Source organism: Alternaria atra (assembly GCF_907166805.1).
Source record: "Alternaria atra isolate CS162 genome assembly, contig: 23, whole genome shotgun sequence".
In the NCBI taxonomy this organism is placed as follows: domain Eukaryota; kingdom Fungi; phylum Ascomycota; class Dothideomycetes; order Pleosporales; family Pleosporaceae; genus Alternaria; species Alternaria atra.
Window position 1 is genome coordinate 997,416 of NW_025091321.1, and position 15,671 is coordinate 1,013,086.

Sequence of the window (15,671 nt, forward strand, 5' to 3'; positions counted from 1 at the left end):
TTCGGTGCCAAACGCCGATCATGTTCGAATCGAAGCCTCGCTTGTGGAAACGCATGAGGATGACAATGTAGGATATAATACACGTATGCGCTCACATTGTGTCATGTTCTGTGCGCGCCTTTCTCCTGCGCTCGTGTCTACTTCGCACGACGTTGCATTCACCAACGCTTCTAATGACACCACAGCTCGTGGAGGAAACATCTTTACCCCAAATCCTAAACTCTACGTTGCCTACGTCCTTCCTTGCTCCTGCTAGTCGAAAGGATGACTGTCATTCGCATGTGCCAGCTCTGCTTCCTACTACGACACTCTTCTGTCACCTCATTGTACGACAGCTCTCGTCATACACAGTTGGTTCAGAATGAGAAGAACACGTATGTCGGTTGATTTAGGTCCGCACGGGTATTGGATGCCAATTGTTGCACCACCGGAAGCTCTCTCCGGTTCCAAAGATCGGATATGTCGACAGCGTACCATCTGGCCAGATTCTCGAAACAGTTCAAAGCTATGCGGTGCGCACGCTCTGCCACTGGGCCCTTCATCATCTGGAGCCAGCGGGTTGCCGTCCTAACACAATGGATCATCATTGTAGCCTCACAAGACGTTGATGTGGGGTGTGAAAGACCGAGCAGACAAACAGAGATAGCTTGCATGATGTGGTGCACAAGACACCACCAAGGGCACTGCTCATACAGCTGAGGACTATACTCATCCGGAAGAGAAGCGACAATAGTTCTTGCCGCCTCAATACAGCTATCCGCCATGCGTCTCGAGAAGCTTGCATCATTCATATCCTTCCACTGTTGCCGCCGCGCAGTCAGACATGGCCGTGTGAGCAGGATCCGCGCGCTGCAGAGCTGGAAGCGAAGAAGCATGCGTTCACGGCCCGAGACGTCATGCGGTTTGCCCAACGGTTCATCTGGTCTTATCTCTTGGGGTAACGAGGAAGTCCACTGATCGAGACGCTGGCTCAACAGAGAGGTATCTTGTTGGATATCGTTTGGCGACCGGATCATCGTACCCGCGGAGTAAAGAGATGTGAGAATGTTCTGGGTTATGATAGACAACTGAACAACAGCTCTGAAATATGAGTCCGAGTTGGCGTGTGTTGTCCTAGGCCTTCTCGACGTCTGAGGCGTGTTTGCAGCGATGTTTGGAGAGACGGAAAACATGGCCGAGGTTGACGACGATGCGTTCGCCGTATGCATGCTGTATGTCCTCCCTACGTCCCCTGGTGGCTCTTCTTTCGGCACTGCCACAGGCAACGGTACCGAACAGCAAGAATCGACGATAATACTAGGTCTGCCAGTAATGACACTGAGGGTTCTTTCAAGGAAATATAAGCTCCACCACGTTTGTACCAAAGTCTCCCGTTTAGACGTGCTTGCGGAAGGATCCTCGTTTCGTACGTGGAGGCCGAGGGAAAAGGCTGAACGAAGAGCCACGCCAACAAGCGTCCAAGCCCTATAGTGGTCAGCAAACCTGCCTTTGGAAAGAGATCCATCTCCTGAATAAGACTCACCGACTAACCTGTCCTATACTCAACCAGTAAAATGCGAGAAGGCCTAAGCCTTGTATATGCGGCACATCAGGATGAGTAGTCAGGGAAGCTTCGTTCAAACCAAACGCTCGCGCCCTGGCTTGGAACACGTTCGCGTCTCCTGTCGGCCAATCTTTGTTGTATAGGTACAGGTAGTTGGCACCGATAGCGAAGACAAGATTCAGGATGGCCTGCCACTTCGGATTGAGACGTGGGGCATTTCCCACGCGCACAGCCGCAAAGTACACGCGGGTTTGTTCCTCGAAGTTGCGCGGTAGGATCGGGAAGGAATCGTGCACTCTGAGCATGTAGCATTGTATCAAATGCTCCGCAAAATCGGGTTGGGGCAGCTCATACGGATCCACATAGAAGTTGACACTCACATCGTCACTGTCGGCCCAGAAGCTAAACGAACTTATCTGCTCGCTGCTCAAGGCTGCCGAAGGACGACGTTGAGGCTCCGATCCAGGCCACTCTGTATCCGTTCTTTCGTGTTGCGCTACCACCACTGCACGCAACCATTGTACCTCTGAACTCTTCCCAATGAAACCCGTTGACCGGGCTTCGTCTTTGCTGTGCAAGTCTTCGTCCAAAAGGTCCAGGGCTTCGGTCTCAAGATGATCGAGATATTCAGTACCACTGAATTCTCCGCTTTCTTGTGAGCCACGACGGTCGGCATCAAGATGTGATGATGTAGGAGTCGGAGTATATCTATTCTCTGACAGGTCTTCATCGATCTAATCCATGTAAGTATCTCAACGTTACTCCTTTGCACAAAGCAATTGGAACCAAACTTACTTCGTCCAGGATGTCAGTAATTCGGTCCCCGTCTTCGGTGCTTATACGGTCTCTTAGCTCCTTAAGAAACTCCGTTAATTGGTGGCATTGCTCGGTGACGCTATAATCGTCAGCAGTGTGAAAGTGTTTAGATTGAAGACTGGACAGACATTTTCAAACGGTCTTTGCGAGGCAGGATATAAACGCACTCGCGATTCGTCGTCGCGCAATGCTTACATCTTGGCTTCTCGCCGGTGCATTTGATCTTGTGGGAGCGACACTAAATGTACCGCCGTCAGAACTCATACCAAATCAGAATGGCACCAGCCTATCGGATGATGAAGATGTCTGGTGATACCAGAAGGTGTGTAACATCGGGCACCAATCGCTGCCGTCAAACACCTACGCACGATTCAGACTTACGCCAGTACAGGCCCGCGGAACTCGACATCTGTCTTTTTGTCCACCTTGCCTTTGTTCACCTCTCTGCAATCGTGGAATTGCAACTTTCCCTTGCCCAAACGACGAGGTTACATAGCTCGTTTGATGGTGATGCTCGGGAGCGTTCGATGCCATGATTCAAGGCAATGTACCGTGGATCAACGTGGGATGGTTGTTCAAAAGACCAAACGTTGGTACAAAACAAACGAAAACGACGCGGCAATAGAACAAAAATTCCGAGAACCCCGGATTTTGGCGGCTACCCGAAATCGACTTCAATCGCATGCGGCTTCGATTAGCGAACACCATCAACTCAAGCTCGGGCATTGGAGACTATCTACGTGAGGCTGTTGATTCTTGGGGTGGACACACATGGCCCTGGTTCCTGCTGGAGGTCTATTGAGCTAGAGTTTGTGGTTCTTGACGTTCCATTTGGAGATTCCGTCGGGATACTTCACCGTGGCCAATAATTGCAATGGCTGTAGCCCTGGCCCCGGTCCCTACACCTCATCATCAAGGATCATTGTGGATTTTGTCAAGCCTTTCCCCTTATAATGCTGATGGAAGACCGTGTGTCCGACTGGTATGGTTTCGACATCGAAGATTTGCCACTGACAGATTCAAGACGCTGGCTTCCAGCCCAATAAGACACTGTGCAGCTGCCTGTTGGCCAGGGTATCTAAGTAGGACTCTGCCTCTCTTAGCGCTGCGGCCGGATCCTTTGGTATGCGGCAGCCAACTTCTACTGTACCGGTATCGCCACGGGCCAGGATTCCCCCCAACCATGGAAAGTAGATCGACATGCGGATTCTATTACTGCATGTCGCCATACATGCACTTCGTCATTGCAGGTACAACTAAAGCAGGAGCCAAGAGAACATCCCGGATAGGACAAGAGTACCAGCTGGACCACGTAATGCTTGCTCAGGAATGGTGGGGGCACACGATCCGTACACTCGTGGTTCTTAGCTAGTATTTTCCGGCCCTGTAACACAATCGGACGTGTCAGTGGTGTTGCGGGGCACACTGACTCGACATACACGACCGTGACAGCACCCTTCTTGCTTTGAGTCTGGAACACCTCGACGAATTGAAGGATGTTTCGGCATTACGGCACGGTGACATAAGACAACATCAAAATGAATTGCTACTTATGCCGACAGTTAATCGTTTAGTCCGGTTGTCACTCTTTAATCGAACCAACTAGCGAGCCCACTTAGTGTGGCGAATGTCGATCTAGGACACATCTTTCTTCACATCCCGTTGTAATGTCCTGGAAATTCGTATCGAGAAAACATACCAGCGAAGATGAAGCCGGACCTTTCAATCCAAAGCTTCGAGTGAGGAAAGCCTATTGGCATCCACGCGTTGCGGCAAGTAATTGCTGTTTTGCTCGCGTGGCGGAACAAGTATAGTACTGATCTGACTCGAGGCCTGCATCTTGAATGAATCAAACCTTATGAAATCCGATGTCGATGCATGGCGTTGAGCGACCGCAATAACGCCAGCCAATCGTAGATTCACCATCAGCCTTGCACGTGGGGTTTGTCACCAAAGACCCGCATGCCCGTTATGATTGCGACGCATTGCCAAATGAGGACTCGTGTCTTGCTCTAGAAGATTAACGTACGATCTCAGCAATGCGATTGCCTTGTTCCCTGTGCCGCTGTGTCGGCTAGAAAATCTTTTGGCGTTCCTATGCGCTTTTGCAGGGTGTTGCTACGTACGCAAGGCGGTAATCTTGGTAACTAGAACTTTACGACGATCCAAGCGCGCATGCGCTAATTAGAAGACGCCTGGCTGTAGCTCCGCTTAACTTCGACTCGCGCCAATGTACAATACGGTGCGGTAGATACGGTAAACTTGGCTAGTAATCCCGCACTATTACAAAAAGAATACGATAAGACCTCAATCATGCATCGCAGAATCCTGCTCTAGCCAACGTCGATCTGATTACAGAGATGTAGATCTTCAAACTACAATTTAGGTATAGCTAGTCGTGTCCGGGATCCGGCTCTCAAAGTTTGGATGACACTAGCTAGGCGGCAGCCTCGAACACACATCCGCTCTTCCTTCCGCGCGGTAACTAATCTACGACCATAGTCTTCACACACTGCCATACATGATCGCATGCAAGTTTCTGTATAGATCCTTATGCGATTCTCGGCCCGTTGATCCTTAGGCTACGCTCCGTCTCGTTCCTTCGTGTTCACTGCCGCCATTTGCCTGACCTGCAACGGGTACTGGAGGTATGCATCATACGATGCTCAGTATTGCCAGGTATGAGCCTGCGAACGAGTCAAGAGAAAAACGAGCACTGTAATCACGTCACCGGACACTTCCCGTTTTCAGTTGCTTGGTACATATTTGGTGGCGCCCTCCCCGCAATTTCTCTGTCAAACAGTGCTCGCGATTCAGAATCTCCCATCGTTTTTAGCCGCACCGAAGAAGCTTTCGAGAAAAGATTCCTCGCGTCGACCCTTATGGGCAAAGATCTGGCATTTCTACACCATCTATTTGGAATCTATTCGGAATCCTTGGGTTCGGATTCTTAGCCTCAGCTGGGAATAGCGTACTAGGGTTGAGATGCAACCACCATATTGTTCAAGGCGTGCAGTTGATGTTAGTCTCTATTGAGCCCGCTACCGACACTAGTATGCAGCTCACAATATGCTTGCGGCAGTCTAATGATGCGATGTCTCCGCGGAAAGTTGGCAATGTTACAGCCTCTACGAGAACACGATGAAATTTCAGATTCCTGCACCACATGACGATGATTTACTCCTGCCAGTCCAAGAACATAGCATGATACAGTAGCAGTCGCGAGTGTACGAAAGTACTTATGGCCCCCACTTCACATTCTTCAGTTTGAGCTTCATGCCATTCCTTGGCTTGCTAGTGATCGTGCCGCCCAGGACAAGCCTCTCTTTAGGGTCTGCCATATCCATTTCGAAGCTACCCACGAAAACCGCAACAAGCGCCCTCATCTCGGCCCGCGCAAACCTCTCTCCAATACAACCTCTCGGTCCATGAAGAAACGTCAAGAAACTGTAGTTGCTCCCTGCCCCACCGTTCATCGTCGCGCGACCAGTTTTCGTGTCCATCCAGCGTTCAGGCACGAAATCTTCAGCGTCTGGTCCCCACAGATTCAGATTTCGGTTTATCGCCCATGGGACAATCCAGAGCATGGTGCCGCTGGGTATGACTTGGCCGCAGACTGTCGTGTCCCTAATGGCGACGCGTGATGTGAGGGGTACCGGAGGGAAGAGTCGCAGGACTTCGTTGCAGACACAGTTGAGATAAGGCATGCTTTCCAAAAGCCTGGCGACATCGAAGTTAGGGTCTGCGAGAATTTCCGGATTGGGAATATAATCATGGATTTCGGAGCGGAGGCGAGCTTGAATCGTTGGGTGTTGGGCAAGCAGGTAGGAGGCCCAGGTCAGTGCAGAGGATGTAGTTTCGTGACTGTCTTGGTTAGCTTTACGTCAGAGCAAACTTGAACTTGGAGGTACTAACCCTGCTGCTATGAAGGTAAGAAGTTGATCCACAAGGTTCTTGTCCGACTGGTCGTTGCTGCGTATCATGATGGACAAGATATCGCGACTCTCCAGACTCTCAGCCTTCTCACAATCCATACTCGCCTTTCTTTCTGCCAAAAACTCTGAACATATCCTTCGCAGATTCCCTGTTGTAACCCGGACCCTCTCATTCAGTTTCCATGGCAACTTGCTCACCAACCATGGTGGTAGGATGACATTGGCAAGATAGTACCGTACTTTCTCCGCTGTCGGCTCAAGAATCTCCTGGTAGTTCTTTGCCAGCTCGTCGTCCTTGTTCTGCAAAGAGCCAATATCTCGGCCCATTCCCGCAAGACCAATGATGTCCAGCGTAACCCGGGTGGCATAATAACAGATATCCAGTACACCATCCGATTGCGCACGAAGATCCTTCTTCACTACGGCGCAGAATTCTATCGATTTCCCCCAAAATACTGGATATAGCTCCTTGATATGTCGGAAATGGAATGCAGGCATGATCTTCTTCCGCTGCCACATATGGTCTTCTCCTTCGCTCATCAACAATCCCTCCCCCAGGAACTTCTTCACAAAGTCACTCCCAAGGCGTGGTTTCTCGAAATCATAGCTCTTGTGCACTAGGGCATCTGCTAGCGCCGCCGGCGTTGTCAGAAGGAGTTTTGTAGTATGCAGAAATCCCCGCCTGAGAATGATACCGTCGTTAGGTACCGATTTCATCATTTCAACTTGCCAGTCCCGGCCTAGCTGGCGCTTCTTCAAGAACAATCGCCCATGACCGAAGAGTGGTATGAAACCTCCGGGCTGCGGCAGGTTGCACAGCGGGCTGAGGAAGAAAGGGTAAAGGAACCAGTTGTAAAATATGAGGACAGTATTGTGAAGAATAGTGGGGATGAGCCAGTAGGTTTTCAGAGAGGTGTCGGGTAGAATATGGGCAAATAGAAGATAGGCTGTGATCGCTTCAAGAGCTGGGAAGATAAGACAATTTGCGAAGTTGAACTCCATGGTTGCGTTTTTATGCAGTACACACCACAGAGGGAGGAAAGGATTACAGTATACTTATAGGCCAAGAAAGATCGCAGACCTTCAATGGAACTTACTCTTTTTTTCACTCTAAGTTACTTTCCACAATGTCAATCACTAGAATCCTACGACCACCTAGCCGGTTAACGTAATGGCACGCCTAGACCTTCTTCATGATGCTTCTTACTAGCTATGCGCCGGGCGCTGCAATGGGACCGGAGTCATCGCTATTCCGGCTGACCACAAACATCAATGTTTATTGCGGTGCAGTCGTTCTTAGGTGCGGAAGCATGCGGCCACCCAATTAGCCGTGTTGGTGTCACAACCTCCTCGGCCTCAGCCGAGAAGTTCGCATCGTTGCTGTGCAGTCATCGAACATGTGTGGTATTTCGAGTCGCAGTACTTCATTATCGAGGCTTAGATATAGACTAACTATCGAATAGCAAGTTGAGCATATTTCGCTTCACAGTCCGTGACGCCTATTGCTACTCCATGCTTTCATTCCGTCGCAAATCACCGCCCTTCTCCATCAACTTGACCTTCTCTTCATCACCCACCAGCTTTTCCGCCAAACTATCCTTATCAGTCTGCGGATCCAAGCCAGCACACCGAAGCACAAAACCACCAATGAGCTGCTCCGCTTCAAGAGAATTCCTCGTCAACGCGTGATCATCTCGATCAAAGAGCTTCAACTCCCTGTCACCCTTTGTGCCATACATACTATACAGTCTCTCCGAGCACGAAGGACTCAGCGTCCGATCACCCGTACCATGAAGTAGTAAAAGTGGTCTCGGCGCAAGCGACCGTACACCCTCCGTCTCTGCTGTTTGACTGGCGACAGTCGCACATCCGACTACTCTTTTATCTTGTCCACCGACCGTAAATACTGGAGCTCCGCCGAAAGACCATCCTACCAACACGAACTTTTCGATCTGGTAAGACTCTTCCAATTCTTTCATGGCGGCCAGAACATCTCTCACGCAGTATTTGTTGCGTGCTGGATACCTGTAGTCGAGTCGCAACGCTGGCACGGGTTGCTTGAGCGAAGCCAACTTGTCTGCTAGGGAGAGGTAGATTGATGATGGTCCTACAACCCCTCCTCCGGCGCCAGAAATGAGTATAGCCGCTGTCTTGGATGCTGGTGTGGCTGATGCCGTGGGTGGTAGATGGAGGAACCCTGGTACAGAGCCATCGGGTCCATCTTCTACTTCTATTGATATGGGTTTGACAATACATGGCTTCTGTGCGTGGGGTGGATGCGATAGGCCTAGGTAGTCATTTAGACGCGCCGGTCTCGACGGGGTGGATGGGCGCGAAGTGGCGGATAGTGAAGTCCCGGGAGGTGACATGTTGCGCGTCAAAGTGTCGATGTGACTCAGAAATCGTTTCATGAAAGAGAAAATAGATGACTGAGATGTTGTGAATCAATCAAGCCTCCCTGCTTGAGTATAGTGTATTGTTCGCCACTTGCCATCTGTTGCCTCATGCTTCGTTAGGTATGATGTCACATCAACGGATTATGATCCTTCAGGCAACCTTGATCCAATCGGTTGTGCCTCCCCAAGGAGTCACTTATTGAATGCCATGTTCCTGAGAAAAGAAGAGGAATTGTGAGAGGATGTAGGCTAAGCCAGGTCTGCCCAGGTGCACTAGCCCATTCGTCACCCACGTGGACTGTAATGCGATGGATGACAGCGAACCACGACCACATCACAATGCGCCTGCACACAACAAATGCGCAATATCGCGGTGTACATTCGCACGGAAGAACACAACAAGAGAATTGGGAGTGATACAAAGGACTACGATTACGTCTTATGCTATAGTACTAATGTAGCATTGCTAGTCGGCCAACTGGTCAACCTCCGTCATACGCCATGTCATGCTCAGCCATGAGCTATCTTATCCCAAACGCCACTTGCTCTGAACGTGCAATGAATTGAACGCCGGTTTGGCCACATCACTCATAAAAACGACCTGGATACCCAAGTCTTACCGAGTTGCGCCCCCGTGCCCACCTTCATGCCCTAATACCTCTATTCCAACGTCAACTTTTCCGTGGTCTCTAACACTAGAGTCTCGGTACCCGATTCAGAGTCATCTGTACGGTGGTTTCCTATGTCCTCACTACCCGCTCTACTTCTTGATGGATGTTGGGCAATAACGGGCGAATCTGCCCCATCCGAGAAATTGCCGACGCTACTCTCGCGTACCCGTTGTGCAACGCTGGCTGCGATCTTCTCATCCAGCATGTTTACCAGTCGTTCCGAATACTGATCCAGCAGCTTGACCATGACCGTCTCCTCAAAGGCCTTAGTTTTTACCCTGTCTCCAATCGCTCTAGCGGTAGCGGCAAGCTCCCTCTCAACCTCTTTTGCAAGTTCCGGGCTCATGGTATCGCTGGTGTTTGCAAGACGTTTCCTGTAGGCTCGGAGTGTTCTGCATAGACTCTCTGTAGACGCTCCTATGCTGCCAAATTCATTGACAGGGGCTTTTGCGCGGTTCTTAGCGTCCATTGATGGGCGGCGCTTACCGAGCTGCGGGTTTCTGGGACTGGGTGGCGATGGGGAGCGATTCTTGTTTCTGCGTCCTGTGCCTTGCCCTTGCCATGCTGTTATTCGGCCTTCGCGTGCACTGCTGGTCATAGGCGACGGTTCAAGTTTCGGCGTTGGGGCCAAGGAGAATTTCGATACTTTTTTGCGCAACTTTGGTGATTTGCTGCCGCTGGGTGGTGGTGTTTCTTCCACCGGTGAGCGTTGAAAACGGGCCATTTCAGACTGCGAGAGTACGCGCCGCAGTGGTGGCTTATTGGACAGCAAATCCTGGTTGGAAGGCGTATTTGGGGCGAGCAAATCCATGGACTTTGATATGTCGTGACGATTAGGTGCTTGTAGAGCCAGAGCCCATGCAAATATGGTTCCGTCTACAGCGACTGTGACTAACGACTTCTCGCCCAGCTCTTCGCTCACGTGCCCAGGTGCCTCCACGAGCGCGATATCAGAAACGCCCTCTGTATGACCCCAGTCACGAGCGACCAAAGAGCCGCTTTCATCGTAGACGCGTATCGACTTGTCGGTACTTGACACACCAGCTATCAATGGAGCACCCCAGTTGCGTGGTATGTGGACCAAAGAAGACAAGACGACGGCATCTCCACCATCAGTGTCGCATGCACGGAAGTTGCTGAGACATTGACCCGTGCGTATGTCAAATTTGTGTACCTGACGATCGATAGTTGACACGAGAAGGACGTCGTCCTGGTCAACGTCCCAAGCCGACGACACCGGTGTTGCTTTTAGCATGATAGCTCGTGACATTACAAAGGCGCGGGTCGTTCCACGATCGTCCTCGAGAGACAACAGTTCGCGAACCACTAGACTTCGGTCGCTCGAAGACGACACTAGACGCGTGCCGTTTCGGGAGAAAGAGACTCTGTTTACTGCTCCTACATGCTCGTCCAGAGTTTGTAGCAGATCCCAGGTTCCTTCAATTTGTGTGAACACTTGAACTGTACGATCTCGGCTGGCACACGCAACGAAGGTTATGTGCGACTCCTCGTGTATGGCAATGCTGGTGATTTCACTTGCATGTGCTTTAAACTCTAATGTGCAGGTTTTCGTGTTGCAATCGATGAATCGTAGAACGCCGTACTTGTCTCCTGCAACGAGGAAAGCTCCATCAGCGGAGGCACGGACAGTCCTCAGCTCATTGGGAACGGCATCAGGATCGTCCAGCTGCTCAAGCTGTACTTGAAGAGAACCTTTACATGACCCTTGGCTCCAGAAGATGACTGTGCCGTCGGCAGCCCATGTGTAGTATGACGCCTCGAACACGTTCGGTTGCGCAAGACCGGCGTGCACTCCTAGTACAGCGTTTCCATGTGCAGGTAATGTGTGAACGACATTGCCCACGGCGCCTTCATCATCATCGGAACACAGTCTTGATAACCGAATAGCTCGATGGGTGTCGACAGTGATGAGGTAGTCTTTGAGACAGGCTATCACACCGATTTGATTGCATTCCGTCACCGAGATTGAGGGTGATTCAACGCGCGGTGGAGGCGAGGGCGGAGGAGTCAATCTTCCAATCATCTCCTCTATGTTGAAAGTCTTGAGCGCTCCTTCACTACCAGCGATGTGGAGTCGCCCTTTGACGTCGACGGCTAGAGAGCTTACAGCAAAGCCGGCGTCAACTAGTCTCGAGAAGCGGTGATTGGATTCGGTATCGTCAATGAGGCATATGTCCCCCTTGTCAGAAGCCACGATGGCCTTGTTTCGGCCTATAGCGACCACGCTTGTGAATGTAGACTCTTTCAGGCTCTCCAGGATGCAATTCCTTCCTGGTAAGGTCTTGTGTGTGGAACCTGAGAGAAACGAGACATCGCTCTGACGCGCCTTGGAGATGCGCATTGTCGCGTTGAGGTCGTCAATCTTCCAAACTTTGACATGTCGGACACCGACAGTTACCAACTTGTTTCCCATCCATGCCATTCGGTTGATGTGGCTGACGCACTTGTTGCTAGCATGCAGCGTGGCAGCCCCGGTGCGGGAGTTGATGTGCCATATGTATAAGAAGCCATCGTTGGCTGAGCCCAAGCTAGCAAGAAAGCGGGAATCGGGGCTGAACGCCACGCAGTTGACGCCGAAAGTGTGATCCGAGAGGGAGGTGAGTGGTGTATCTGAGGCAGCGTCTAAAGAGGCAGAGAAGATGAGTACGCGAGGTTTGTAACCCGTCTGAAATAAGTTAGGATGATACAGCATGGACTGGATGTATATCTCACCTCTCCAACGGCAAAGAATTTCCCGTCAGGACTAAAGCTAACACAGGTTGCCGCCTTGATCTTGTCTTTGGTACCCCAGGCTCTATTGCTCGGCGAATCTGCCCAGTCGTGAGCACTCGGAGACGGGAGTGGGGAGCCCGCGAAGCCAGCGTCGCGCAAAGAGACGGCTGTGCGATTGCGGCTCTCGTTCTGGGTAGGCGTCGAGGGTCCGCCATATATGGATGCCGAAGGATTGATGGGGTTCGTAGTAGGTCGTGCGCGGTAGAAACGCTGCGTGACATGCCCTTGGTCGTCTATGCACGCAATGACGGCGGCAGCACCTGCTGTGTAGCCAAAGGAACTCCCCAATGACAGGCTGTCGAAGGCATTGGCGGAATTGGTCGTGGTACCGATGACTTGACGCAATGCGAGACTGGCTTCGGCGCGTCCAGCCTTGACGGGGGAGCGCGGGGTTGTCTTGAAGAATGGAGATGGAGAGGGATTGAGCTTGATGCCGGAGCCGATGGCTTGGCTCATCATCCGGGGATTGGAGGGCGTAAGCGACATCGCGGCCTCCAGGTCAGTGGTAGAGGAGGTTTGCGATGGCTAGCAGACATCTCAGAAAGACGTCATGGCACTAGGCGCGCCTGCTTGTTCGGACGAGGTAAAAAGAATATCGCGTGGTTGGTGAGGGAATCTTTGGCACGCAACTACTGCGACTACGGAAAGGCGACCCGGCAGCTATCGAAAACAGACGTGAGTGAGCGATTGAGCAGAGAACATACGTCCCTAGGTGGTGAGGGTCAGGGAACAAAGGGCCGGCAGCTGGAGCGGTCGTGCATCAGACGGGCGACGCGCATGTGAGGGTGAATTGGCGCAACGGGGCATTTGTTTGGGCGGTCACGACACGCAAGGAAGCGACGATCTACAGCGCCTGGAACAGGCGGAGTACAGCTCGCTAAACCCTATCACCATGCATCATCACAATCTCATCACCTATCACCAGCCACATCAATTTCCGCAAGGCTCTCCTGTCGCGTTTACGACTTTTACAGTTTGACGACATCGCAAGAGACTCTGATATGCAGGGCATCAAGCATCATCGGCGCAGGTGTCCGCCTGCGGTACGGCCCACACATGCATCTCCTGGCTAGTATATATGCGCGCCAGATCAGCTCCTGCACCGAGTGTCGCGACGTGGCAGAGCACACGTATACAGATTCCTGGTCAACATCAACCCTGCGTAGCAACAGAGGGGGTTGTGGAGATCAAACCTTCTAGTGTCCACACGCGGGCGATGGAGTGGAGTGTGTCGTGGGAGGTGAGCATATAAACAGTGGGGCAAAAACATGTACATGTCTTATTGTGGACCATATTTCAATCTACGCTATCATGACAAGAGTAGGACAATACGACAAGCACAGGTTGAGCCCACTATGCAACTACAACAGTCTTTCCAACACAGACATGGTTGCTGACTTGTTCCCCAACTCGCACCCTATCTCCCCAATTCTCGGATTAGCGGACTAGCTTCCATCCATTTCTCTTCGCATCCAACCTCCGGACATTCAGAAGACACAACAGCGAAAACGTCAACAACGCTCCGGTGTAAATAATGAGTCTCATGAAGTCTTCTCCCTGCAAGTCTTCGCCAGCGACTCTAGACACCAACGCACCGGCAATAGGTGTGCCAATAACAAAGCCGATTCCGCGTATACTAATCGTCGCCCCACTTTTAGGATAATACATTTCGGCCCCAAACAGCGTCTTCTGCGCGGAATTCATAACGGTGTTGAATACGCCGCTGCTTAGTCCATAGCATATATTCATACCAATGTACAGTCCCATGTTGCTCATCATTGCGGAAGACAGCCAAAGCGCCCACGTTGCAATGGCGTATACCCCAGTTGCAAGTATGAGGATATTCAAATGCCCAATCATATCTGAGAGCCAGCCGGTGCATAGTCTTCCTGGAACTCCAACTCCGGAGTTAATGGCCAAAAGATATGATCCATGGGTGATGCTGGCCCCTATCGACTGGGCAAACTCAGATCCAAATGCCGTGGGGATCGCCAGCGTCAACGACATGATCATATTTACAATTGCGAGAGAAGTAAAAAGTGGATCCTGGAAGACCCTCCAACTGACGATATCCGTAGACCGCCTTTCGAATTTTCGTGGTGGGAGGGCGAGCGCACTTGAAATGGACAAGATTACAAAGCTGAACATGGAGAGGAGTCCCAACGTCCACCGGATACCAAGTGTTTCGAGCAGTGCCGTTAGTACGAATACCCATACCACACCCCCCAGACCGCCGCATGCGAACATGACTCCCTGTGCGAGTCCGCTTCGCTGTGGGAAATACTCGGGTAGTATGGGCGCAAGAACATAATTCAGGATACCGGCTCCGAGACCGACCAGAACCCCTTGGCAGCCAACAAGAGTTGCTAACTGTACTATTGTAAGCAAACGTCACGATAGCAGTTGGGAACTATTCCTCACACTGTGGCTTCCTGCAGCAGCCGCAAAGCCAATCGTGATGAAAGCAGTGCCTAGTCCACACAAATATCTGACATGACCTCCCAATTTGGGTAAGTGTGGATAGTAAAGTACTCCAAAGGCGGCGAAGAGCCCACCATTTCCCAACGAGCCTATGGCCGATATCAACGGGCGCTGGGACAGCTCGCTTTGACGGAAGACGCCCTCCAGAGTAGACGATTGCCGTCCGTAGTATGCTTGGAACACGCCGAAAGACTGGTTAAAGCCTATTATCGTAAAGGCCATGAGGCAAGTTGAAGCCAGGGTTCTGTATTGCTGCGTTGGAGTTACAAGATCACCAGCGTTTTCAGATTTGGTGTCGATAGATGAACTGGGCGTTCTGGGGTGTGACTTCTCGTTGAGCGAGGACTGGACTTTACCGACTGTCATCGAACTCAACTCATGTCCATAAGGTAGTAGGGATTCGCAAGTCCTACCGGCTTGTTCGATATCGGAAACGTTCATATTTCTTATTGCAGTAACAGAATTTTGAGTGTTGGAGGAACGAGCGTGAATGCGTACTATGCCGCCGATTAAAGGCTTTACGTTGGAGCATCTCTTTCCATGTTCCTATCCGTCGCGAGAGTTCCATAGGCAACATCATGTACGAACTACGGTTCTGCTTGATGTTGGATTTTCCATCTGCTATCGATCCGTGGTACTGGCCGAAGTCATCTCCTGGAATCAGGCGTTTACCCACCTATCGCGAACTCGGCCTTTCCAAAACTTGCCAACGATAAACTGCAAGGGCAAGTTCAGGCCCTGAGACATCCGGTTGGGGTGGTGCGGCGGAGTCAAGTCCTGATCCAAAGCATCCCAGGTACGTTGAGAAACCATAGGCACTGCATCGAACAGCATGCAGTGCAGACCCACATGTTTCATTGTTATAGCCAAACTGTCACGATGTTCCATCACCACAGGATTCCAGCCACAGACTGGTGAGCCACCGGGAACCCTTCGGGGCACCGTCGGATCACACCAGCCACAATCACGTGACGTAGGTATATATCATCCCTCTGAGAGGCTTGATAGCTCCTCAAGGATTCGTCTCAATACAAGC

The 15,671-nt window shown here is 51.2% G+C and overlaps 3 protein-coding genes across 3 annotated transcripts; all 3 read right to left on the reverse strand.

Annotated features, from left to right (window-relative positions):
* Positions 1-1,113: 1,113 nt before the first annotated feature.
* On the reverse strand, positions 1,114-7,296 carry ALTATR162_LOCUS3915 (uncharacterized protein; the record flags this gene model as incomplete). Its single annotated transcript, XM_043311525.1, has 6 exons — positions 1,114-1,296; positions 1,362-1,464; positions 1,523-2,277; positions 2,339-2,438; positions 5,612-6,223; positions 6,275-7,296. 6 exons carry the CDS (start codon positions 7,294-7,296, stop codon positions 1,114-1,116), a joined length of 2,775 nt encoding a protein of 924 aa, XP_043167460.1.
* Positions 7,297-7,799: 503 nt separating this feature from the next.
* Positions 7,800-8,663, reverse strand: ALTATR162_LOCUS3916 (uncharacterized protein; the record flags this gene model as incomplete). Its single annotated transcript, XM_043311526.1, has 1 exon — positions 7,800-8,663. The coding sequence occupies one exon, from the start codon at positions 8,661-8,663 to the stop codon at positions 7,800-7,802; it is 864 nt and encodes a 287-aa protein (XP_043167461.1).
* Positions 8,664-9,350: 687 nt separating this feature from the next.
* Positions 9,351-12,640, reverse strand: ALTATR162_LOCUS3917 (uncharacterized protein; the record flags this gene model as incomplete). The annotated part of the gene is made up of 2 exons (XM_043311527.1): positions 9,351-12,047; positions 12,095-12,640. 2 exons carry the CDS (start codon positions 12,638-12,640, stop codon positions 9,351-9,353), a joined length of 3,243 nt encoding a protein of 1,080 aa, XP_043167462.1.
* Positions 12,641-15,671: the final 3,031 nt, after the last annotated feature.